Source organism: Chionomys nivalis, chromosome 12 (assembly GCF_950005125.1).
Source record: "Chionomys nivalis chromosome 12, mChiNiv1.1, whole genome shotgun sequence".
Taxonomy (NCBI): Eukaryota; Metazoa; Chordata; class Mammalia; order Rodentia; family Cricetidae; genus Chionomys; species Chionomys nivalis.
Window position 1 is genome coordinate 47,066,988 of NC_080097.1, and position 26,519 is coordinate 47,093,506.

At 49.0% G+C, this 26,519-nt stretch overlaps 1 protein-coding gene across 5 annotated transcripts in view; it reads left to right on the forward strand.

Annotated features, from left to right (window-relative positions):
- Nucleotides 1–26,519, forward strand: part of Ptk2b (protein tyrosine kinase 2 beta) — a 121,329-nt gene that overhangs the window by 80,409 nt on the left and 14,401 nt on the right. For all 5 annotated transcript variants that reach the window (XM_057785954.1, XM_057785956.1, XM_057785953.1 and 2 more), the window contains exons 3-22: nt 1,761–1,939; nt 2,434–2,521; nt 4,187–4,266; nt 14,604–14,666; nt 14,861–14,915; nt 15,306–15,446; nt 15,713–15,787; nt 16,296–16,397; nt 17,493–17,610; nt 18,035–18,074; nt 18,465–18,511; nt 19,353–19,403; nt 19,816–19,913; nt 20,775–20,859; nt 21,178–21,278; nt 21,533–21,648; nt 22,635–22,735; nt 22,898–22,987; nt 23,752–23,956; nt 26,349–26,457. In XM_057785954.1, the coding sequence (XP_057641937.1) occupies nt 1,761–1,939; nt 2,434–2,521; nt 4,187–4,266; nt 14,604–14,666; nt 14,861–14,915; nt 15,306–15,446; nt 15,713–15,787; nt 16,296–16,397; nt 17,493–17,610; nt 18,035–18,074; nt 18,465–18,511; nt 19,353–19,403; nt 19,816–19,913; nt 20,775–20,859; nt 21,178–21,278; nt 21,533–21,648; nt 22,635–22,735; nt 22,898–22,987; nt 23,752–23,956; nt 26,349–26,457 (1,944 nt within the window). The remainder of the gene's footprint in view (nt 1–1,760; nt 1,940–2,433; nt 2,522–4,186; nt 4,267–14,603; nt 14,667–14,860; nt 14,916–15,305; nt 15,447–15,712; nt 15,788–16,295; nt 16,398–17,492; nt 17,611–18,034; nt 18,075–18,464; nt 18,512–19,352; nt 19,404–19,815; nt 19,914–20,774; nt 20,860–21,177; nt 21,279–21,532; nt 21,649–22,634; nt 22,736–22,897; nt 22,988–23,751; nt 23,957–26,348; nt 26,458–26,519) is intronic.

A 26,519-nucleotide genomic window follows, 5' to 3' on the forward strand; every position in this document is an offset into this window, starting at 1 on the left:
CAATAAAGGAATTAATTGTACTTTGCTTACTAAATTGGGCAACTTCTTGGGAGGCATGTTTACAAAAACATACAGTCTAAACAATGGAGTATCCCTCCTCTCTCTGGACAGACTGCAGCCTTCAGGCTTGGGTAGGCTGGTGTAGGCCAGAGTAGGCTGGTGTAGGCTGGTGCAGACTGATGTAGCCTATTGTAAGCTGGGGTAGGCTGGTGTAGGCTGGTGTAGGTTGGTGTAGGCTGGGGTAGACTGATGTAGCCTATTGTAAGCTGGGGTAGGCTGGTGTAGGCTGGTGTAGGCTGGTGTAGGCTGGGGTAGACTGGGGTAGACTGGTGTCGGCTGGTGTCGGCTGGTGTCAGTTGGTGTAGGCTGGAGTAGGTTGGTATAGGCTGGTGTTGGCTTATGTAGGATGGGATGGGATGACTAGGCTGAGATAGGCTAGGGTAGTTTGTGGTAGGCTGGGGTAGGCTAGGGTAGTTTGTGGTAGGCTAGGGTAGTTTGTGGTAGGCTGGGGTAGGCTAGGGTAGTTTGTGGTAGGCTGGGGTAGGCTAGGGTAGTTTGTGGTAGGCTAGGGTAGTTTGTGGTAGGCTGGGGTAGTTTGTGGTAGGCTGGGGTAGGCTGGTGTCGGCTTATGTAGGATGGGATGGGATGAGTAGGCTGGGGTAGGCTAGGGTAGTTTGTGGTAGGCTGGGGTAGGCTAGGGTAGTTTGTGGTAGGCTGGGGTAGGCTAGGGTAGTTTGTGGTAGGCTGGGGTAGGCTAGGGTAGTTTGTGGTAGGCTGGGGTAGGCTAGGGTAGGCTGGGGTAGACTAGGGTATGCTGGGTAATCATGCATTTCAGACTCAAGGCTCACATGGGTCAGTGCCTGTGAGGTTTCAAGTCTGTGCCCAGGGAACTCCGCCCTGCCGGGAATGGGTTCAGCTCATTCGCTGGATGTGGGCCCATGTGAGAGTTGTGGGCACCAGCCGCTGAGTGGGCCAGTCAGGGCCTTACGGGTAGGCTTCCAGGCAGCCCTGCAGTGGATCTTCATGCTCTCTGTCTGGGCCAGAAAGTGGTGGCACCGAACTGTGGGGTATGGAACTGTGGGTAAAAGAACAAAAAGAGCCCTCCCCAGAAGAAAACATAACAAGAAGGCTAGTGCCTTTCTGTCAGCTCTCCTGAGATCGTGCTTATGTGTGGGCAATGTACCACTCAGCTCCTCAAAGTCGTTCTCATTCTTCTCTCTCCTCTAGCTCTGCCATGCCCCGAGTCAGCTTGGCAAAGCAGAACACTCGAGTTTAAAGGTCCAGGGCTCCCAATACCAACTTAGCTCCAGCATCGGGCTTCTTTGCCAGCTACAATGCAGTGGTGACATGTGCTTCCTTATGTCACGTGGACTCAGTGAAGTCATGTGTGGGACAGACCTAGCCGAGCCTGGCCCTGTACTGCATCCTGCTGGCTAGACTGGAAACCGTCCAGCAGGGGCTGGTCACGGGGCACATGCTCAGCTGGTGCTAATTGTTTTGATCTGTGCTCTCAGCCTCTGCATCTTGTCCTCACTTCTGCCATCTCCTCCCACTTCTTTCTATGTCTGTCTCACTTTGCCAAATTGTTCATTCATCGGCTAGAACACAGTGTGTACCAAGGCTTGCGCTAGCTGCTAGAGAACCCGAAATGAAAAATACCCACGACAGATTGCCACACGGGGTTAGAGGCTGTGCATGGGGAGCCTGTGAGAGCCCAGCGGGAGGTACCCTGACTCTTAGCCCTCTTGCCTCCTCCCTAGGAGATCATCACCTCCATCCTGTTGAGTGGGCGAATAGGGCCCAACATCCAGCTGGCTGAGTGCTATGGGCTGAGGCTGAAGCACATGAAATCAGATGAGATCCACTGGCTGCACCCACAGATGACGGTGGGCGAGGTGCAGGACAAGTACGAATGTCTACACGTGGAAGCTGAGTGGAGGTAGGAATGGCACCCTCCCTTCGAGCATTCCCAAAGCTCAGAATCTCCTAGAAAATTGGAGTGGCTTCCTACTCTTAGTTGTCCCACAGTGTCCTGATGCGAGTGTTTTCAAAATCTAACCCAGATTCATAGTGAATCCCCATCCCGGGACAGTACCGAGGCACAGACCAGATGCTGTTGGTGCTATGGTGAAGAGGAACAGAGGGAGGGAAGGGAGAGGAGCCCAGGTTGAGGGCTGGCCTTTGAACTAAGGAAGCTAGTATCCATTGGAGAGGAGAGATGACAGTCAGGGCTAGCTAGCCGTGAACCCCAGGGCCTGCTGGTGACCTCCCTGGCATGGATCTCTCCCCAGTAAAAACCAGGAAAAGAAGAAACTGCTCCGGATTCATGAGCAGAGCCCTCCTGGATACCTTTGCATGCTGAGGGGTAGAGTAGTTTTGGCTCCTCTTGGGAGTCCTGCTCTCCCGCGTCTACCAGAGTCTGTGTTGTTACAGGTATGACCTTCAGATCCGCTACTTGCCGGAAGACTTCATGGAGAGCCTGAAAGAAGACAGAACCACACTGCTGTACTTTTACCAACAGGTGAAAAGCACCCTGGTGTCCTAGAACACTTTAAATGCTGAGTTGCATCCATTCTCTGCAGGGGAGGTGGCAAGATAAAACCCAGCCCTGTAGAAGGCTTCCCCCGAGGCTCTTTCTTATGCCCCCAGCTCCTCTTGAGCTTCTGTGTGACCAGGTACCTGGCTAGTGAAGCAGGAAAAAGCAGGTTGGTGCATGAGCAGTGAGGTGTGCCTTCCAGCCCATTGGCTTCCTTTTTTTTTTTTTTTTTTTTTTGCCAGCAGCCACCCTGGTATTCCCAGGGACTTCATTTGCATGAGTTTGTTTTCTCCTCTTTAAGTCTAGAATAATAATAAAGACATCTGCTTTAGAGAGCTGTCGTGAGGAACAAGTGATGTTCACGGCAGTATGCTGGTGAATTGGCCTGAGGAAGAACCAATCACGCCTTGTAGTTCTTACCAATTCTCATGGTGTAAATGCTCCTGTCGTGGCCTCTTTTGAGCTACCACGTGGCACCCGGCAGCTCACAGAAATTTCTCAAGTGTGCTAGCTGGCTCTCCTGAGCTGTCTGGGCCTCTTTCACAGGCCCTGGGACTCCACGAGGGCCCAACAGAGCACCTGCACAAAGGATGCTCCGAGCGGCGGGGATGGAGCAGGCACCACCAGCTGCTTTCTGCTCTTAGCCTGCACCTCCCTTCTTGTTGGCCAGACATCAAGCCAGGTTTTTCTTGAGCTCTGAGTGACATCTATAACCACTTAACAACATGTGCTTAGATAAGTTACCAACTCCTCCCCCAAGTCTTTCTTCCTCCCTCTCTCCCTCCCCCCTTCCTTCATTTTTCTCTCTCGCTTACTATGCACCGTTTTTCTCATTTGTTTATTTATTTATTTTACAATACTAAAGGCTTTAGGACACCACACCTGCTAGGCCACTGATCTTTTTTCTAAGCTGAATCCTCTGCCATTCCCCACCACCACCACCACCACATCATCTCCTTTTTATTTTATTTGTTTTTTGAGACAGGGTCTGTCAATGTCACCTGACTGTCCTGGAGCTCCCTGTGTAGACCAAGCTGGCCTGGAACTCATAGAGAGTCATCTGCCTCTGTCTTCCAAATACTGGGATTAAAGACACATGCCACCTTGCTGGTTCTCATTAAATTGATCGAGCTGGCCTTGACAAACTCCCATAGCCCAAAGAGACCTTGAACTTGCATTCCTCCTGCTTCAGCATCCAGAGTACTTGAGATTACGGGCCTGACCCATTAGGCCTGGCTTCAGTTTTATTATCTCCAAAACGGCAGTGGGAGATGGGGATGGAGACACTAGTCCACGGTAGCAAACTGTCTTAGTTGCTTTTGCATTGCTGTAAGGAGGCGCCATGACCAAGGCAATTTATAGAAGAGTTTCTTAGTCTTACAGTTTCAGAAGGTGAGGCCAAGACCATTATGGTGTGGAGCATGGCATCAGGCAGGCAGACATGGTACTGGGGCAGTACCTGATACTTGGAACCTTATCTGCAGGGAAGAGGCAGAGAGGGGGGTGGTCTGGGCTTTTGAAACATCAAAACTTGCCTCCAGTGATACCTCCTCTCACTAGACTGCACCTCCTAACCCATCTCCCCCCGGCTTGTGCTCTGGGAAGGAACACTGAGGGCCTGAGTCTGACCTATGGCCTTTCTCTCATCAGCTCCGGAACGACTACATGCAACGCTATGCCAGCAAGGTCAGCGAAGGCATGGCTCTGCAGCTCGGCTGTCTGGAGCTCAGGTAGGTAACTGCAAGCCCTCTTCAGGGAGAGCACAGTGCCGGCTTTGGACTCCTTGGCCTGTCCCTCCTCTAGGAAGTGAAAGTGGGTATATGAGAAACAGGAAGAGGAGATGAGGCTAACATTCTGAAGGCCTCACCATCTGGTCTTCACGGTAGACATGGGAGAAGGGCAACTTCTGCTTGGTCTGGTCTCCTCCCCCGTCTTGACCTGGCCCTGCCCTTACCTCTGAGCTGCCTGTCTCTCCCCTGCCCATCACTGCTGCTATCTCTCAGTGATTCTGACGTGCTTCTGAGATGGTAGCCTGGATCTAGAACACCTCCCAAAAGTGGGGATCCCAATTTGGGCTGCCTATTGTTGCATCTCAAGCTCCAAGAGATAGGTACTCAATCTGAATGTATGCTAACATGCCATCCACCCATGACTTCCAGTTCACAGTGTATGGAGGTGGCATGTGTACATAGTTAATTATAATCAGAGGCAGAACGAATATGCCCCAAACAGTCTTCTACCAGGAGACATTGACGAGAAAGAAGAAAGTTGAACTGTTCCTAGAAGGAAGTGAAAGATAATGAGTGGGGTTAGGGTTGGGGGGACTGGGGCATTTCCAGACCCAGGGATCTGTGGATGCAAAAGCTTTGGGTGGAGAACCACAAGGTATGAGATAGTGGAAGCAATGACTATTATGATGGCAGGCTGATGAGGTCATTAGAATGACATCATTAGCATGAGACAGAGGGACAGTCTAAGAAGCCAGACTTAACTCTTAGCTGTTGGGGCCCATTGCTATTTGAGGCACAAGAGGATCCCATGGCTAAGCCTGCGCTTTTAGCCTGTTCTCGACCAAGGCCACAATGCCTTCAGTTTGACCCCCCATCTGTCACTCCATCTCCCTCCTCTGCTCTGCACCCCCATCTGTGTAATAATGGCTTCAGCATCTGATGGCATGCACATTGTGGTTACCTGGGAGGTAGATACACTAGGGGCCCGCCCTTGGCCCCGTGGTTTACAAGACCTGTGTGGGACCTTTGGAGGTGGTTTAGATGTAGCCTCGTTGGAACTGCCAGAAGACTTCCAGGACTGTTGCCAGGGAAACCCTGACTAAGTGTTACTTCCAGTTGTCCCAATTCTGGGGGAATTCTGCCCCTACCCATGACTTCCAAGTTAACTGAAGATAGAACTCAACTTTCACTTCTGTGGGATTGGGGCCTTGGAGAGAGGGTGATGGGCTCCGGGGAAGGTGAAGGTTCCTCATTGACTTGAGTAGCTAAGATCATTGGCCTCTTAGGGACTTCTCATAGCCTTACAATTAGTGGCAGCTGGTACCAACAAGCAAGGACCCATCAGCATCACCATAAGGGTCTGTCATCTTAGGCGCTCAGAGCTGGCGCAACAGAGCTATCATGAAGTTTGTTACATGTGTCCCTGTCTATCTTCCGGGTCTGCTGAAGTCCTGGAACCTGCACCACACACTACAGGATTCCTCTTGGAAATGAGACAATTTGGAAAAGCAGTTCTATTGAACTTTGTCTTCATGGGGCCCATGCTAGACTGTGGTTCACTTTGAGATTCCAGTAAGCCCCCGTTCAGATCTGCTGGCAAATTATTTCATATTCTCACTCTCTCTAACCATCTCCAAACTGGTATTGGTTATAGCCCAAATGCCAAGCATGGCACTCATGGGCTAGACAACCAGAGAGGTATCTGAGTTGGCCTCTGAAGACAGGCTCATTGAGAGTGCACGATGTTCTGGAGTCTGTTCCCTCGTCATCTTAGGGTTATCCCCAAACCTTTGTTTCATGACCCAACCCCCTGCCATGTGTGCTCTAAGCCTCATAGAGAGTCAGGCTCTGTTTGACTCAGGGCTAGGGATGTGATGTTCCAGAGTGGGTGTGGAAAGCATCTATGTAAACCTTGTAGACTTCAGACCCAGTGATTGTCAAATGGAAAGGTAGAATACAGGGTTTCCATGGTGATGTGGCAAGTGGATCTTTACAATCAGATTACCACCATTTCTCACTAAGAGAAGGGCACAGTTTTGAAAATCAGACAATAAGGCAGAACCTTCTAAAAGTGTGGTTCTTTGTTGAAAATCATGAATAGTAGTGCCTCATTCTACAAGATCAGGGGTTGCATAAGCTGCCTACAGATAAATGACATCACCAGGAAAAAAAGAACATATCCTTTCCTGGCTTTAAGATGTATGATATGAGCATAGGGCAGGAGGCTGGTGACACCAGAGCTCAGGGGACTGGGTTCCTGTTGAGAAGAATTGGGTTGACTGGGAAGAACAAAGACTCTGAAGTGAGGTACCTAGACAGGACTCTTAGGTTTTCATTTTGTGCTGCTCTTGACAAGTTGCTTAATCCCTCTGTGCCTTGATTTCTTCATCTTTAAAGCAAGAATGATGTTAGCAATAGCACCTTGGAGGGCTGTTGGGAAGCCCGAGGTAGTTAATAGATTCAGAGCCCTTCGAACAAAGACAGAGACAGACAGTCTAGAATTAGTTGTTTATTTGTTGACTGTATATGGGGTCTGGGATCTGGAAAGTCCTGAAGAGAGGGACAGGGACCAGGAGGAGGTCACAGGCCCTGACAAGGACCTGAAGGATGGGCAGAATGGAAGAAAACTATGAGGGGGAGCAAGCAGCCTACCTCCAGCTCTGTGCCAAGTGGGCTGGCTAGAGCCTTTTCTTGTTACTCTTAATTGCCTTGTGGTCCAGGATCTCATGTACGCCAGGCCAGCGCTCTAGCACGGGAATGGACCCCTCAGACCCAGTTCATTCATCTTTGTTGTTATTTAGACGAGTTTAGGTTCACAGCAAAAGTGAGCAGAAGGCACAGGGCTTTCTCATGGATCCTGAGCCCTGAACATAACACAACTTTCCCTATCATGAGTATTCCTCAAGAGTGGCACGATTCCTATGGTCGACGCCCACCCAGAGATGCCCCAGGGCCACCCAAAGCCCACAGCTCACATCACGGTTCACCTCGGTACCGCACATCCTGTGAGTGTGGACAAGGGCACGTGCCCACTGCTGAAATGACAGGCAGGAGTTTCACTACTCTGAACATCATGTTTGCCTCTCCCTCCCTGGCCACCGCTCATCTTTTTATTGCCATCATGGCATTGCCTTTCTCAGACTGCCACATGACTGAAATGAGAGCTAATTGACATTTATTTATTTATTTATTATAGATGCCAAATGCATCACATTGTGTAAATATCCTACCACAAATTAAAATATGAAGTTCATGGGCCATCTGCTAGAATTAGTCAGAAATACCAAATAACTTATCTTCTTTGACCTGAGGCTACCAGGAATACTTATACTTGTGCCGGGTACCCCCACACCCAGCATAACAACAGAATTTTCTGAACCAAAGAATCGTAGTGCGTGTGTCACCCAGGATTTTTTAGGTAGTGACTGACGAGTTAAGATTAGGATTAGAGAAAGAATACTCACCTTGCTTTGATTCAGAAAGAATCTGACCTTGTGGTTAACCTATAAATGTTGATAGCAAGTTAACATTTTATTAGTGCCAAGTGGATTTTGCATGTCTTTATTTTCTTTAGTCCTGGGGATTGAGGGTGGATCTGTCATAAATTGCGCATAGACTACTGCCATCTAGTGTTTGCTTCTCCGAATTGCAGGCTCAGCCTGGGGAGGATCAGCCAGCACTAGAGGCACTCTAAGCAGGTGCCATTCATTCATTCATTCATTTGACAGTCACCCAAACAGAAGGATCTCAGCACGGAGTCCCTGGGGAAAGCAGGGTCTCTGCCATTCAGGACCTCTGAATGATGTATGATGGCTCCAAACATTGGAAACACAGTGTGGACTGAAGCACAGTCAAGTTAGGTACTTCTGTCTATGGTGATTCTAAGACCAGTTTACAGGTCAGGATGTAAGGAGTGAGCCGTGAAAACTCAAGGCAGGAGACTGGGGCTATCTGAGCCTCCTTTTCCTAATTCAGTACTGTCCTATTCACCACATTCTGAAACGTTCTAAAACATTTTCTGATTTTGGGTTTCTTAATGTTTTCACTTTTCAGTTTTGACACAGGGCCTTATGTAGCTCAGGTCACCTTCAGACTCACTAAGTATCTAAGGACAACCTTGAATTCCTGATCCTCATCTCTCTACTTCCAGAGTGCTGGGATAACAGGGGTATAGTGTACCACCACACCCAGTTCAAAACTCCTTGAGAATACTGTTTAAGTATTTTGTGTACACATCTCTTTCATCACAAACTCAAATCCCATTCATTCATCTCTCAAGGGCTCTTCCTCCAGGTGACCTTAAGGGACCACCCACACTTATTCTGGGAGGACAGTCTCTTCAGAGGGTCTTCAGCCTGACAAAGGCTCCATTTCTCAGTTTTGTTTTTGATTGACGCAGGGACTGTATGCATTCATCAACATATATGATTTCTTTATGATCAGAATGCCTCAAATCCTCTCCTGTTGCGTTTGAAATATTAAATCATTATTAGCTTCAGTCACCCCACTGTGCAGCAGGACACAGAGCATATTTCTCTTCTCACATTTTAACATTACAAGGTAGTCAGGGATGGGGAGGTAAATGCTCCCATATTTGGGTTCTTTAAACTGCGTGAGTTGGTGCTACCTGCCTAGCTTTATCTGAGAGGGAATCTTAAAGGTCTAGGAAGCATCTGTTTAAGGAAATGGTCACCCTGGCTCCATGATGAGTCAGCTCAAGAGTCTCTCCATCTTGAAGCCTTTTCTAGCCTCCTCTCTTGGCTCATGTATTGTCCCACAAGTTAGACTGTGACATCTGTCAGACCCTTGACTTAAGGTTGGCTCTGTCTTCAGTGGCAAGGAAAAGCTTCAGTGACTTGGTGTCTTAGTTTTTTGTATGATTTGCAATCTCAAATCCCATCCCTAGTGGCACACCTCATCCAACAAAGCCACAGCTCCTAATCCTTCCCAAACAGTTCCACCAACTGGAGACCATTCAAACATATGAGCCCATGGGGACCATTCTAATTCAAAACCCCACACTCCTCTCCCTTAGGCTTGTGGTCACACCACAATGCAAAATGCATTTATTCTAACTTCAAAAGTCCCCATAATCTATCACAGTCTCAACACAGTTTTAAAAGTCCAGAGTCTTCGGAGACCCAAGGCACTCTCTTAACTGTAACCACATATAACATAAAAAAAACAATTATATACTTCTGACATATAATGGAATTGAATACACATTACCATTCCAAAAGGAAGGAAATGGGGCACAGTGAGAAAATACTGGATCAAAGAAAGACTGAAAACTAGAAGGGAAAAATTCCAAATCCTGTTGCTCTGTGTGTAATGTCAGAGGGCTTAGATGGCCTTACCCCTCTGGATTTTCTGACTACAACAGGCTCTCGTGGGTTGTTTCCACTCCCTGGATGTCGCTCTCTCCCTAAGAGAGTCTCATGGCTCTCAAAGCTCCTACGTGTTGGGATCTCCAGAGCAATCCAGGCTTCACTTTCATAGCCTCATGCAGTGGCCTCCATGCAGGAGCTCCCATGCGACACCTGACCTCAGTGGCTTTCCTTAACCATGAGGGAGATTCCATGGCCCCTTTACACGTGTATCCTCCATGACTCTGGATCCAGGATCATGGGACATCACTTCCAAGTTCGACTTCCCATGTGGATAGAGCCTGGCTCCTTGAATCACATTTGCAAAAGATTTTCTTTGTTGTTGCGTTTTAGTAGCAGAAAAGTCCTCCGACCTTTTCTTTTTATGAGTTGGAAGCTGAACTGTAGTGATGAGGCGAACAGGACTGCTTTTCACCCCGCTCGGCTTCCGCACAGCTAGCTTAACACCCAAAATAACAACACACAAATTGTATTCATTTAAACACTGCCTGGCCCATTATCTCCAGTTCCTTATTGGCTAACTATCACATATTGATCTAACCCATTTCTAATATCTGTATTGCCACTTGACTGTGGCTTACCAGCATGAGTCTAACCAGCGTCCCTCTCAGAGAGGAGAGTCATAGCGTCTGCTTGACTCTGCTTTCTCTCTCCCAGAATTCCCATCTGTCTACTTCACCCACCTAAGGGCTGGCCTATCAAAAGGCCAAGGCAGTTTCTTTATTAACCAATGAAAGTAACACATAGACAGATGACCTTCCTACATCACTGAACTGTGTAGGGTCTTGCTGGAGAGCATCCTCTCTTTATTTTGGTTCATGTCAGGCCTCTCCTTATCTCTTTTAGGACAAGCCTTGACTCTAACATTAAATTTCCTAGTCCTCTTTTTCTCTTTAAACTATATGTGTGTATTTCTTTTTGTCATGCTTGCTCCTTTTCATTGTAGACTGGCATGCAAGTGCTTACTAATAACCATGTGACCGAGTCAATATTAGGCTATCTTGGAATCTCCTCTACCAAGGAGACTAATCCGATACTTTTCAATTTAACCTCAGGCAGATTCCAAGGGAAGAAAGCGGTCTTATTTTTTTGTCAAGCTATCACAAGAGTGGTCTCTAGCTACATCCCCAATATTGTTCTCCTCGGACACCTCTTGTGCTGGTGGTCCTTCATAGGCCACAATGCTCTCAGCACTATTGTCTTCCAAGCTCCTACTAGGATGGCCTGGGAAGTTTCACTTAAAGCATGAAACTGCTTTCCTAGTTCGAAGTTCTAAAGTCTTCCACATTCCTTTGAAAACAGCATACCTGGGCCTGTCATAACAATACTCCACTCCTGGTACCAACTTAGTTTTTTTTAATTGCTTCTGTGATGAAATACCATGATCAAGGCAACTTATAAAATAAAGCATTTAATTTGGGTTTACAGTTTCAGAGAGCTTACAGCTAAGTCCATGATGGCAGAATGAAGGAACATCTGAGAACTCACATCTTGATCCACAATCATAAGGCAGAGAGAACACTAGGAATGTTGAGAGTCTTTTAAAACCTCAAAGCCTGCCCCCAGTGACGCACCTTCTCCAACAAAACCACACCTCCCAATCCTCCCCAAACAGTTCCACCAACTGGGGGCCAAGTATTCAAACATATGGGCCTATGGGGGCCATTCTCATTCCAACCACCACAACGGTATCTCGGATAGAACTAAAATCCTCTTTGTTGGTTCCTTGACAGTCAATGTCTGTACCGTTAGAACACAGCTCTGTGAAGCAAGCCAGTGTGTGCATTATCTCGGGCACACAATCTAGAACAGTCCTGGGAGGGCTTGCTCTGAGGTTTTCTAGGAACGTGATGGGAAGCAGGTGGCACTAGCTTGGGAAACTTTTAAAGCCTCCACTATTGACCTTAGAGAACTTAACCACAGGGACACTTAGGTGGAGGATGGAGTCACCCTGGACAGGCCCAATATATTTCATAGTTGAAGCTCCTCCTGCTACCCAGTCATCCTGTGATTTCTGAGCCTTCAGACCTGCCCTACATAGGCTCACCCTGGACAGGCCCAATATATTTCATAGTTGAAGCTCCTCCTGCTACCCAGTCATCCTGTGATTTCTGAGCCTTCAGACCTGCCCTACATAGGCTCACCCCCTTTCCAGGCACTGCTCTATCCAAACCCAAAGAGAGAAGTGGGGGAGGAGACGAGCCATGGTTCTTCATTTCCTAAGTGCTCATTTAGGGACACTTAGGGCTGGGTGATTTCTTGTCACGATGAGGTCTCCATGTGTACAAACTGTGGCACACATCTCTAGATGCTGCCAGCACCACGTGGAGCAATCAAAAGCACCTCCAGATATAGATAAGTGTTTCAGGCTGGGGGAGGGAGGGAACAGTGTCAAGGTGCCCCCATTGAGGGCACTTAGGCCCAGGCAAGGCTGTACTCTAGGAATTTGGTAAATTAAATATATACAACACAACTGTAGATTTTAGTTGTTTAGTTTAGTTTAGTTTTGAGGCAGGGACAGCCCCACCTGGAACACACTCCATGGTCCAGGCTAGCCTCAGACTTTCAATCCTCCTGCTACATGCTAAGATTCCAGGTATAACCTTATTTCTTTGTTTCATTTCCTGGCTTCCCGTCATTTGATATGGCTTAAGACTTTCTACCTCTTCTCTCTGCTTGGAAGAAGGTAGGATGGAGGTTTATTCCACTGTTGTTAACTAGAATTCAGTGGTATTCCCCAGGCAATCATGAATTGTCCTGGTCACACCATCCTCAGTCAAATGTGCCCCTTCTTGATTGAATAAGAAAAATAAGAGAGTTTTAATTTTCTTCTCTACTCCGTTTCACCCTACGCATTTTAAACATGGTTGGTGTGAGGCTCCTGCCACACTGAGCCCCTCCCACCATGGGCTCGTTCCCCTCACACTGAGCCCCTCTCACCATGGGCTCGTTCCCCTCACTCTTTTTCACTCTGTGTCACTTTTGTTCTTCTATGTCAAACAGTGAAAACAAATGCCTATAATGGCCGTGTGTGTGTGTGTGTGTGTGTGTGTGTGTGTGTGTGTGTGTGTGTGTAAGGTGGAGGGAACTGTAAATGACTGCTTGGTGAATTTCATAGAAAAACATTCCCTTTATATATCTGACATCTAAGAAAGGGGTGGATCTTAATGTTCATCGCCCAGGGGATCCCTAAGGAGAAGGAATAGGGCAATCCATGAAGTCCATATGTAATCGTGGGCAGACTTCCTCTCAAGACCATGACCTTGGAAGGTTTACATAGCCCCTGGTAGTATGATACTCACTACCTTAATTTTTTCCATGTGAACAAGTAATGCTAATTGACTATGGAATGCTAAGAACATGCAGGAATGGAAAAGTAAAAAGCTCCCTAAAAGTATCTGAAATTCACTTAACTGGGGATGGCCTCAGCAAGAGGCAATTCTATCCAGGAGTTTTTCAATGCATTTGGTTTTCTAAAATTACTGTTAATATTCGAGAGGTAACCATTTCTATGGCTTTATAGTGTGTTTGAGAGTATATTCCAAGTTACTGAGTTAAGGATGGAGTGACCCATGTTGGACGTTGGGGGTGGGGTGCATTTTCTCCTATGGTTCATGGTGTAGTGTTCTTTCTTTACCCAGGGTGTGGGAATACGTGGGGTCCTGAGTTTTTACACAGCCTTGTTTACGTTTTCCAAGAAACACCGTAGGATCTGGAAAGATGTCTCAGGAGTTAGGAGTGCTTACTCCTCTATCAAAGAACTGAAATTCAGTCCTTTGCGCCCATACCGAGTCCCTCACGAAGACCTGGAACTCTAGTTCAAAGGCATCTGGCACCCTATTCTGGCCTCCACAGGCAGCAGAGGGCATGCATGCATGCACCAGCACACACGGAGACACAGATCCTAGATAAATAAAGTGGAAGCTAAGCTAGAGCATGTCTACGTCCCAGTGAGCTGGGGCCGCTGTTTCGTGTTCCCGCACACCTGTCTGCTCACAGTGTTAGTGCAGAAGGATCACCAGGTACCTGTGACCATCTGTGTTAAAGGGACCCTGAGGGACTGTAATAGAAGACCAAGAGCAGGGCAGTGTCTACAATAGCTGATAATTGATTACTAGTCACAGTGACCTTGATGGTGTAGGAAGTCCGGTGTACTTGGGGGCACTGTCTGTTTCATCTCATATTAAAACCACAATTGCTACAAATAAGCTATTATTATAATTTATACTATTATATTCCACATTATTGTTTATAGTGTAGTCCTCGTTGCCTCATATAGTCATAATACATAATATATATAGTCATATAGCATCTATTGTTATATAGATGCATGACTCAAAGATGGGAAATATTTTATATTACCTGGCAATAGAATTATTATTTTCATTTTTTTCTTGTGAATTCTAAACTTTTATATGTATGACAGTTAATTATCCAGATGGAAATGCAAACATACACACCCACATTGGGGGATGATGTCCCTGGACTGAAAGCTGCTGTTGATTATTGCTTTTAGACATTTCCTATGTACACATGCGTGTGTATGGTGGGGGTAAGAGGTCAACTTATTGGAGTCAGTTCTCTTCTTCTATCCCGTAGGTCCTCAGGTTTGGTGGTGAGTGCCATTGCCCTCAGAGCCCAAGGCTTGTTTGTCCCTACTGATGCTGATAGAGCTATTTTCTGTCTTGTTTGTACAACTGTGAAACCCAAGCCCCAAAGCAAAGGCAAGAGTCTTCCAGGAATGAAATTCGCCGGCTTCCTCTTTCCTGACAGTTTCATATATATCTGGTTTTATTGCTCTTTGAATCTTCCCCCCACCCCCATGGTCCCGATATCTGGTGAGAAAGTTGCTTACAGGCCAGCACATGGACACTGGATGCCCTACTCTGAGGGCTTCCCTCTCCAGCTACCCGCCCTTCTTCTCCAGGCTATCTCTGTCTCTCTCCCCAGGCGATTCTTCAAGGACATGCCTCACAATGCATTGGACAAGAAGTCCAACTTTGAACTCCTGGAGTAAGTTCCATGTTGGGCATAGCCTCCTCCACCCTTCCCCCAGTTTCCTGCTGTCCTGTCCACCTGTCCATCATCTCTCTAGCCCAGGGCCCTAGGGCTCACTTCCTCAGACTCCAAAGCCTTCTTAACTCCTTTTGGTTGGCCAGAAGTTCAGTGTGTCTGTCAAACGCAGCTTCTGTTTTTCCTTCTTTCAGAAAAGAAGTGGGTTTGGACCTGTTTTTCCCGAAGCAGATGCAGGAAAACTTAAAGGTGAGGGAAGCAGAGGGCAAGGAGCCTGGTAAGCCCTGCTCAGTGTGTGTCCTGGGATAAGAGCCATAGTGAGGGGAGAGGAGAACCAATGACCTTAGGCTACCAGACATAAGACAGCTGATGTGTGTGTGGTAGGCTCTCCAGGAATCGGGATGAGATACACCTGGCTCAAGACTACCTCGGAGGCTTGATTCATTTTATGACCTGGGCCATAAGATTGCATGTCTCCTGCCTTCCCTCCCAGGGTGAGGGTGAACTTCTGTAGAGACAGTTGTGGGCTTTAGGGAACACATCTGGGGCTTCTGTCACGGTGGGGACCCTGTGAGCCATGCTGCAGCAACGGGCAGCCTCTCCCGAAGTCCTAAGGCAGGAACCCCAACCCCTTCCCAGCCGAAGCAGTTCCGGAAGATGATCCAGCAGACCTTCCAGCAGTATGCCTCGCTCCGGGAGGAAGAATGTGTCATGAAGTTCTTCAATACCCTGGCAGGCTTTGCTAACATCGACCAAGAGACCTATCGCTGCGAGCTCATTGTAATGGCCTTTTCTTCTTAACCTCATGCTGCCTGACCTCCAAGCCTCTGGGATAGGACTCCAAGGGAGTCCTCCTCCAATGTAGGGGAGGGAGGAAAGTGGGTGGGGAGAGAAAAGTGATGGGAAGTGGCGAACTGTATGGTGGGGTTTAAGATGGAGGGCCGGGAGAGATGGCGGTATTGAGTCCACCTTAATATGACTTTCTTAAAGTTTCTGAAAATGGGTGGGTGGCATGGGAAATATACCCCTTTCTCCTATTATTCCAGCAAGGATGGAACATTACCGTGGACCTGGTCATCGGCCCTAGAGGCATCCGTCAGCTGACAAGTCAAGATACAAAGGTAGAGAGGGCCCAAGAGCAAGTCTCACCTAGCTCCAGCCCAGAGGTCTTTTCCTCTTCCCTGCCCGCTCTCCAGTCTCCCCATCAGCTCTTCTCCCCCATTCCCCATTGCTCAGGGCAGAGTCTTTATAAGGCCAGCCCCTTGGTGTAGATTTGCACATGCCAGATGGTTCATTATTGGCCATGTTGCCGCTGCTGCACAAAGTGGGGTGAGGAGCCAAGGAAGGCCGTTGCCATTCTTGTAGTGCACAAGGCAGAGCCTCTCCCAGGACTCCCTGGGGACCTGGGTCCAGTTCCGGCTCTACCGCCGACTTGACGCATGAGCATGACAAGAGGACCTCCCTCCCTTCTTCTGCCATCTGAGAGGGACCTTTGAGCCTTATTCTCTCCATCCTCAAAAGAGACTGCCCACTCCCCACCCCTCATCCTTCCTCACCCCCATCTTGACCAGTTTCCTTGGTCAGATCCTGGGGTTGAATGGCCCTCGGTTTCTCCCTCCTCTTTCACAGCCTACCTGCCTGGCTGAGTTCAAGCAGATCAAGTCCATCAGGTGCCTCCCATTGGAAGAGGGCCAGGCGGTCTTGCAACTGGGCATCGAGGGTGCCCCCCAGGTGAGCTTCTCTGGGTGACCTGGGTGTTCTGTGGGTGAAATTTATTCAATCTGGCCTCTCTGAGTCCAACAGGTACTAGGGGTTCTCTGTTGAAGGGTCTTGTTAAGAAAATTGTACCCTTGCCTGGCAAGATAAAGGCACCTACCACCAAGCCCAGTAATTTCAGTTCAATCCCCTGGCCCCAGCCCATATAGTGGAAGGAAAGAAATGACTTGTGTGGCTTTTCCTATGACTTCCATGTTCACACAGTGACAACTTGGTGGCCTCTCTTCTCCACCCCCTAATAAAGAAGCCAGTATAAACCAAACTAAAACTCTACCCAGTATGCAAACAAGGTTCTATGATATGACAAGATTTAAGGAAATAAGAAACTTATGTCTTGCCGGGCGGTGGTGGCGCACGCCTTTAATCCCAGCACTTGGGAGGCAGAGGCAGGCGGATCTCTGTGAGTTCAAGACCAGCCTGGTCTACAAGAGCTAGTTCCAGGACAGGCTCCAAAACCACAGAGAAACCCTGTCTCGAAAAACCAAAAAAAAAAAAAAAAAAAAAAAAGAAACTTATGTCTTTATCAGGAAAGTAGTAGAAAAAGGCTTTAGGTAGAGGTGAGTGGAAATAAGGAACACAACAGAAGTCAAACATTTAGCAAATCAGCAATGGTTTAGAATCAAGACCTGAGGAACCTGGGGTTTTTTGTAGGTAGAAATACGGGAGAGACCTCAGACCACCAAACACTCGTCTCTCTCCATTCACCAGCCTGTGTTGAGCCCCCAATCCTACCCACTTCCCACTTCTTAGTTTCTGCCCATACAAACTGAGCACTCCCCAAACACAAGGCATTGTGCTGCCTGCTCAGAGATCAGAAGAAGCAGGACCCAGAACTAGCTTTGCAGCTAAGAGCCCTGGGTAGCCAGCTGGAGGGATGGCCAATGTGCCCCCTGGTGGCTATCTCTAACAACGTACACACAATACTCCAGAAAGGTGTGGGCGGAATCCCACTGAGGTAGGGTCAGGTCCTGTAACCTCTTCTTCCTCTTTGTGGGATGGACTGTAGCAGAGGCTCTGCTTTCTCACCGGTGGCTGGCCTCTTCTCTACAGTCCCTGTCCATCAAAACCTCGTCCCTGGCAGAAGCTGAAAACATGGCTGACCTCATAGACGGCTACTGCAGGCTGCAGGGAGAACACAAAGGCTCTCTTATCATGAACGCCAAGAAAGGTAGGTTTCTCTCTGGACATAGAATAGCCCAGCAGAGGACAGCAGAGGGAAGGGCAGGCGTTGGCCCTTAAGTGGAAGCAAAGATTTTGGGAGTGTGGGGAGTTGCTACCGAGTCAGTTCTCAGTGGCCAGCAGCTGGAAGTAACTTCTGGAGGTGCTGCGTCTGCCGCTGCTGGCATATCGGAGCTTTGGCTAGCTTAGGACTGTTCTGTTCTGCGTGACCCTGATTGGGGACTGCTCAGGAAATGGGCAAGGCTGGAGCATGTGATACTGGCAGGAGGAAGTTTACAAGGAGGGTTCTAGTTCCTGCCCAAGTCTTTTCCACTATGATGCTGACGGTCAGCCTTGGAAGCAGCACCCCATCCGCCATCCATTCAGGCCCATACGTCCCTGGTTCCAAACCTCCCTTCCTCTATTTTTCCTAGATGGTGAGAAAAGAAACAGCCTGCCTCAGATCCCCACGCTGTGAGTATGAGAGGGTCGCCAGGGTAGATACCTAAGCTCAGCCCTTAGGTTAGGGCTGAAAGAGCATGGTGAAGCCCCACCTCCCTTGTTACTGAGAGAACACTGGAGTCTTGGCACTCCAGTGTGGTGTGTCTTCCTTCCCTGTACACAAGTGTGGGGCTAGTCCCTGTTCCACCTGGTGCTGTCTTGAGATGTCAGCTTCTGTCTTTCCTTCCCCTCTTGCCCTTTGGAGTTCTGGGTAATACTCCCAACTCACTGACAGCCAAGTCGACTGCTTTTCAAGATCCAGCCAAAGCCGGGTGGGTGGACAGAGGCAGAATGAGGCTGCCTGAGGGGAATGTTGCAGGGTTCTGAGGTCAACCACGCCTGCCCTTTGACCTTCTCCTACAGAAACCTGGAGGCTCGGCGGTCCCAACTCTCAGAGAGTTGTAGCATAGGTAAGCACGCTCTCTGTAACCTCGGCCTCTGCCCCTTCCTCATGCTTCCTCGTCGCCTCTGCTTCCTCTCCTGATGTTACCAAGCCTTCTCTGCAGGTCACAGGGAACCACCTTCCCGATCATTTCTCAATGATGGCTCAAAATACCATTAGCGGCTGGCCTCGAACTTAGAGATCCACCCGCCTCTACCTCCCAAGTGTTGATATGAAAGGCATGAGCCACCACTGCCTAGCAGAATAGTTTGTACCAAAGTACTGTGTTGATCTTGGTCAGCTCTCATGGTACAAACATAATACAATAGATGGAATGACTCAAAACCAGTCATTTATTTCTCTCAGCTTTGGAGGGCTGGCAGGTCCGGCCTCTGTAGATTCTGTCTGGTGGGGTCTCTCTTCTTTGTGTGACTCCTTGCTGTGTGGTCATGTGGTAGAGAGAGCAAACTCTAGCGTGTCTTCTTCTAAGAACACTAATTTATAATAGGAGTCCCCTCCTCATGACGTCACCTAACTCTCATCACTTCCCAGAGACCCACGCCAGCCATTGTACCGTAGGATAGATAGGGCTGCAGCATATGGATTTGGGAGGAGAGAAAACATCAAGTTAATAATAAAGTCAAAGGGGTAATGCATTATTGAAACTGGCAAAACTGAGAGAGTGAGCATGGCTTCTAACTGAGGTGTCTTCCTTGATTCCTGGTACAGGAGCGTGGCCTCTCCTGCATGGCCGCCTTTACTCACTCCTTTGCCTGTCCTGGCTTCCAACTGTGAGTCATGCCTTCGTTCCTGGCTGTGCTCAGTAAAAATACTGGGCCCATGGGCTGGGCCCCTTTCTGTCGTTACAGAATCAGACATCTATGCAGAGATTCCCGATGAGACTCTGCGAAGGCCAGGAGGTAGGTTCCGGGTTCTTAAAGAGGATGGTTACCCTACCACCACTGTGACCATAGTCGGGGCCCCGGGAGGTGACATCACAAGGACTTCTGGGATGAATCTTCATCCTCATCTGCATGTTCTCTGCCAGGGAAGACCCAAGGGACCCTTGGTTTGAAAGCTGAGATTCTCTGCAGATCGGCCTAACATGGACCTGTGTAGCTCAGTGAGGACCTTAAAAATGTGAACCCAGGGACCAGGGACCAGGGAGCAGGGTGATACATATCCCTGGATCTGAGACAGTGGGACAATTTGTATGTAATTTTCCAGTCAAGTCCTTAGATCTTTGCTGTTGCACACTCGGGTTCTCCCTGGGGAGGCCAGCTGGACTTAGGATTCTGGGATTCCCCACCCCCATTTTCTCCCTCTGTGCAGGTCCACAGTATGGTGTTTCCCGTGAAGATGTGGTTCTTAATCGTATTCTTGGTGAAGGCTTCTTTGGGGAGGTCTATGAAGGGGTCTACACGAATCACGTGAGTCCCAGGCTCTTTCCTGGCATCCCTCGTCTGTCTGTCTGAAGGGTGAGAGAGGAGCTGGGTGAGAGGTTGAAGGTGACTGACACACAGTGGGGTCCTCATTCACAACTGACGCACAGTGGGTCCTCATTCACAGTGACGCACACTGGGTCTTCTTTCATAGCTGACACACAGTGGGTCCTCTTTCACAGCTGACTGATACACAGTGGGGCCTCATCCACATGGCCCAGGACTGTATCCGGAGCACCCAGGGAGTAAAGAATCATTCCCAAGATTGGGGAACAGTGTCCTAGGGGTGGAAACACAGTGGGCTCTGAGTCTGGTGGGAGAACGCAGAAGGGGAAATAGGGTAAGATGCAGTTAGATCAGGGCCTGTATGGCTCCAGCAGGACCTGGTGTCCAAGTCGCTGAAGCCTGGGTGGGCCTTGCTTCTGTGGTTATACTTTGGCAGGCTGGAGAAGGCAGAGCCCAAGGAGAGCAATATGGTTGAAAGCCAACAGTAAGGACAGAGAAGGAGGCCCTGCTTTCTTCTGAAGGAGCCCCTGTGTGTTCTGTTGTATACCTGCTGGCCTTGGACAAATCACGTGACTGTGTATCCTCATCTGTACACAGGGACTGAGATTTCTGGTCTCTGAAGTCCTTTCTAGCTCTAACACAGAAGGAAGGGAAAGAGGAGGAGCGCTTGAGCAGAGATACAAAAATGGGGTGTGGGGTAGGCAGGGGTGAGGTGCCATGGAAGGGCAACACCATCTGCCGTCCCTAGGGTGGTAGCCAGTGCCGCATCGGTCATGCTGAGGATAGGGAAAGGACACTTGCTCTAGACGTGGCAGAGTCCTTGACCATATGTTCCTATTGCAGAAAGGAGAAAAAATTAATGTGGCCGTCAAGACCTGTAAGAAAGACTGCACCCAGGACAACAAGGAGAAGTTCATGAGCGAGGCAGGTAGGCGTCCCCTGGGGAGGGCCCCTGAGATGCTCCAGCCCTCAAGGATGAGGGGCCCTGGAGGCTGGGAAGGAGAGGGTGTGAGCAGTAATGGGAACCCACCTCCCCTCCTGATCGCAAGAGAATTCTTGGCCCATATTTTGCAGCAGGGACAGGAAACTGCCTTTCTCTCGTATGGCGGGGACGGGTGTGTAGCTCTGTGGTAGAGCACTTGCCTGGCATGCGTGAGGCCCGGTTTGATGCTCAGCACCGAGGAAGGAAAACCAAACACTTTCTGTATGACCTTTGACCTGCTCCACTTCCCCTTGCCTCTTGCAGTGATCATGAAGAAACTTGACCACCCTCACATCGTGAAGCTCATGGGCATCATTGAAGAGGAGCCCACGTGGATCATCATGGAACTGTATCCTTATGGGGAGGTGAGCTCAGGGGGCGGAGGAGGAACCCCACGTGACAACCACGCTGCATTCAAACAGGGCACTGGAGACATCGTCACAGCTTCCTGCCTTCCATATTTAGCTGCTAGGTAGAGGAAATTGCCAAAACGTATTGCCACCTTTAACTTTGGCCCCCCTAATGGAAAGGAGAGGTCAGTGGCTCCTGGCAGCCCAGTGCCTTGGTGCCATGCTGGGGTAGAATGAGTGGTTCTGATGCCAGGTCTCTCTTCCTGCAGCTGGGCCACTACCTGGAGCGAAATAAGAACTCCCTGAAGGTACCCACTCTGGTCCTGTACTCCCTACAAGTGTGCAAAGCCATGGCCTATCTGGAGAGCATCAACTGTGTACACAGGTAGGGACCGCGAGAGACAGCATGGCCTGTTCCCGCAACTGAGCATACTCAGCACTCAGCACGTGGGTAGTCTCCATGGAACATTTCCTCACCTATCCTAGGATCCCACCAGAGCTTTGTGTCTTCTGGCGAGGGCCGGGGGATGGCTGCCCTCTTGCCCAGAGTTCCATCTCCACCCCTTCGCCCACTGGGTGACACATGGCTTAGGAAGAAGGAAGGGGGCTGGAGAAGTGTCTGGAACATCAGAGAGTCTGTCACTCTCCACCCATCATTCCACAATACCCCCGCTCCCTCCACCCCCCAGCCGCTTGAACTATGACTGTAGTTGGCTCCTCCCCACCCACCCCCTGGCTTCATTCTTATTGTCTTGATACCATGAGCTCCCAAGGAGACTCAACACCCCAAGGTGTTCGCCATGCCACTGTCAAGGCCTGTGTGATTTTGAGTCTGAGTCTGTGTCGGGCCATGTAGGATCCAAACAAACATTCCCTCATGCATTCAATGAGTCCCATGGAACATCCACTCGGTACCAGCCTGTGTTCTAGAACATAGGAGAAAGCCATGGTCAAGAGAAACAAGAATGCTTTCCTTTGGAAAACTCGCATTCCAAAGCAAGAAGGTCAAATGTGAGATGCACATGGCCCAGGGCCGAGGCTGTGCGCTCATAGCGTCATTTCCTTTATTTAGCTGAAGTTGGGTGTTTTTTTTAAAAAAAAAAAAAAACATCTTTTCTGTAGCAGAAGCAGCAGGAAGTGGCATGGCCTGTGAGAAGCAAGTGGGACCTTTGGGGTTGGTAGTGACTCTAAGGTGGCCGGTGTCAACAGGGACTCCTCAAGGAGAGCCAGACGCATGGGAGTTTCAGGAGTTATGTTTCTCTTCCTGTCTGAAACCTGCTGATATCTTCCTTCCAGCTGATGCCTGATTCTCCTCGCTTGTACCAGGGTCCCAAGGCAGTGCTTCATGCTAGTCTTCAATCCTTCTTTCAGGGACATTGCTGTCCGGAACATCCTGGTGGCCTCCCCTGAGTGTGTGAAGCTGGGGGACTTTGGGCTCTCCCGGTACATCGAGGATGAGGACTATTACAAAGGTGAGAGCTCACAGGTACCAGCACAGTTCGTAGAATTCAGAATCCCAGAGCCAGGAAGCCTGAGGTTCGGCAGCCTAGGTTAATGGTCTCGGGAGAACAGGAATACAATTTCAGATCTTTCGTCCTTAAATAATTCCTGCAAACCCCTTTGTCCACGCAAAGCCTCTGTGACCCGCCTCCCCATCAAATGGATGTCCCCCGAGTCCATCAACTTCCGCCGCTTCACCACCGCCAGTGACGTCTGGATGTTCGGTGAGTGGTGATTCAGGGGGACTCAGAAAAGTGATGATTCTCCTGTCTGTGACCTGGGCAGGAGGACAGCACAGGGAACAAAGGTCTTACATGTGTCCTTCAGGTCCCAAGAGCACTGAGAAGTCCCAAAGGTAGAGTGTCAGTGGAGAGCAGAAGAAACAGGGCTGAGGCCTGGTTGAGCCAAACTGGGCTTATCTCCCCTTGTAAACTCATGTGGCAAGCAAGTACTACACCTGCCATGCCTAAGGACTATGTGGGAAAGGCTTCGAGGGATATTCAAAGAAAACTGGCCAGTTTCTTTTGATGAAGATGTCCAAGGAGAGAGAGGGCCCGGCTGGGTCTGATGGACACAGCGCACTGTATATGATCCACTGGCCCTGCCGCTGTTTGTGGGACACTCATTGTCCTTCCCATCTTCCCCTGAGGAAATTAAGACTCAGCTGAGTCAGGGGTGTGCCCAAGATCACACAGGCAACACGTGTCTGTACTAAGTTTATAACTTCACTATGAGAAAGTTCTGACAATCCAGATATGCTCTCCTCTGGATCCCCAGAACCCTAGTAACTCCGTGGGGAAGGTTCTTAGGAGTACATGGTTCATTTACTACAAGTATAGGCTATGGATGTCTGGGGTGGATCATTGCGGTGGACAAGCCCTCAGAGGAGAATGCCTCTCCTCCAGCGGAGACCCAATTGCAATGGCTGGAGTTATCCCTGGGGAGGGCAAGCTGACCCCTCCCCTGAGCTGTCCCCCTCTGCTCTTAGCTGTGTGTATGTGGGAGATCCTCAGCTTTGGGAAGCAGCCTTTCTTCTGGCTTGAAAACAAGGATGTCATCGGGGTGCTGGAGAAAGGGGACAGGCTTCCCAAGCCCGACCTCTGTCCACCTGTCCTTTACACGCTCATGACCCGCTGCTGGGACTATGACCCCAGCGACCGGCCCCGCTTCACGGAGCTCGTGTGCAGTCTCAGGTGAGCATAGGGTGTGGAGCTATGGGTGGAGGCTGAGGCTTTCTGCCCTTCAACGTTAGATGGGGCTGTAGTCTCTAGCCCTGTGCAGTGGGTGCCCTTGTTCCCCCTTGTCAGCCAGGAGAGTTCAGGTTAAAGCTGGTGACTTGACCCCCTAGTGGTGACAGGTAGAATGGAACTTACATGAGAACTCCCTCCTGATCACCACAGGCTAGGTGCCCTCTCTTTTAATAGAAGTGCGGCGGGTACCAGAAAGTGTTGGAGGACAGAAAGTTGAGACCAAGTTCACTGCCCCATGCAAGCTCAGAGATGAGGGCAGCGTGGGGAAGCCTTGCTCACTCAGATCCCTCATGGAGCAGACTGCTTGTGACCATGACTTTTCTTGCTCTCCTCTTCATCCCATACTCCTTCCCAGTTATGAGAAAGAGGGGTACTTTTGACCTGTTAAGACTGCTCCCCAGGAGCTGCCTGCCGGTTTTGTTTGGGCATCAGTGGCCTAAGGCTTGGATTCTTCTCAGTGCCCAGCTGCTGTTTCTCCAGTGGCAGGAGGTCACTAGTGGGGGGATGTCATCTATCTTGGGGGTTCAGGGTTCCCCTCTTCTTAGGGTTCAGTGTTCCTGCCTGCAACTCATGAGTGGCCCAACTTGTTTTGGTTTCCTTTAGGGTGGGAATCAGCACACTGCTGTTAAGGACCCAGATAGTAAATATTTGGGACTTTGCAGTCTGTGAAAGTCTCTGTTGCAACCACTTGTCTCTACCACTGCAGTCAGAAGCACTGCTAAAGGAAGAATCTGGCTGTCTCTGATAAAATTACATCTGCATACGCCCAAACTTGGCAATACTTTTATATGTCATATTTTTTTTAAAAAAAAAAATTCAATCATGAAAAAACATGGTGGCCATTCTTAATTTGAGACCATGCAAAAATAGGTAGGAGGGCAGGCTTAGCTTGTGGCCATCGTTTGCTGACCTTTGTCATAGGGAAGCTTGATTAATGATCTTAGATAATGTAGCACACACTGTGTGTACTTATGTGTATGTATGAGTGGGTTTGTACTGGGGATCAAGCCCAGTGTTTGGTGAATGTTATACAAGTATTTTACCACTGAACTACATTCCCAACTCTAGGGATTTTATCTGAGGATAAGAAAATAAGCCACAGGCAAGACAAGGCAGCATGTGCTTATAATTCCACACTTGTAAGGTATAGACAGTAGGGTCATGAGTTCAAGATCATTCTCAGCACAAATATTTTTATTTAAAAGTCTAATGGGAGGCTGAAGGGAGAGACTAAGAATGCCCAGGTGAGAATGAACCTGCATTTGTTTGTGCCACGAAGTCTCTAACACGATCTGTGAAACCATAATCTTAGAACACCTATCTGCTGCCTCCTCCCTCCATGATGCTCCTGAATAGTTCTGCACCAGCTGTGGGTCCTTCCCAAGGAAGACTTAGAAAGCCAGAAGGTTCTGGGATAAAAGTAATTGAAAGATATAATCTGAAAAGACAGAAGGTCTAGGGTGGGAAAAGTGGGGTCTTGAGAACCACAGAGAGTCTTGGTCATTGCCTGTTCTCCAGGTAAACACTCACCCCCACTCCTTGAAGAGACTCAGAGCCTAGAAGAGCTCAGATGCCTCCTTCAGGCACAGCATGGTGGACCTTCCTCCAGGTTCAGAAAGGGTCCAATTAGCACTCCCCAGTCTTGCATCAAACTCTGAGAACCTTGCACAAAATATTAGTGAACTTTTCAGAATCTTTTGATGGATAAAATACATAATAGGCTATGGACACAGTGTGTGTGTGTGTGTGTGTGTAAATTTGAAGGCATATACCACATGGTATACACTTGACAATATGTAATACTTAGTGTTCCTTTGAGCACATGGACTTGAAGATCATGCAGTGATTCTAAGGGTCTCTGGGATGAGAAGCACTTCACTAGGAGAGAAAGGCAGGACCTCATTATAGCTGAGAGGAAACTGTAGCCCCAGAGCATGCTACAGAGGGAGACGGGGAGTATCTAATACCATAGTGAATCCGGACCCAGGTTATAAATTCAGATGGGACATTGGAAATATCCACAGAGCTTGTTGCCAATAGCAGATGCAGGAAGGCTGGAGGTGGGGAAGGTATCTCTGTGGCTAGCTTCTACCACCTGTTGGGCTGGCTCTGTAAGGATTTCTATCCATTGTCATTCGCATGATCCTCTCAAACCTTGGTGCAAGGGTAAACTCAAGATCCATATTCTAATCTCTCTCAGAGAGGTCTCCCAAGTCTTCTCAATGGGGAACATGTAGGTGGAAGTGGGATCTGGTGTCTCTCATTGAAGTCTCTACTGGCTTCAGTGTGTCCCCTTTGACCCTGTTTCTCTCTATCTGCCCGGACTCCTTGACAGTGACATTTATCAGATGGAGAAGGACATCGCCATAGAGCAGGAAAGAAATGCTCGCTATAGACCCCCCAAAATATTGGAGCCCACTGCCTTTCAAGAACCCCCACCCAAGGTAGGTCAAGCCCGGGTCTCATTACTCCTGCAGCCACAGCAGAGCCAGGTCCCTTTGTGGCC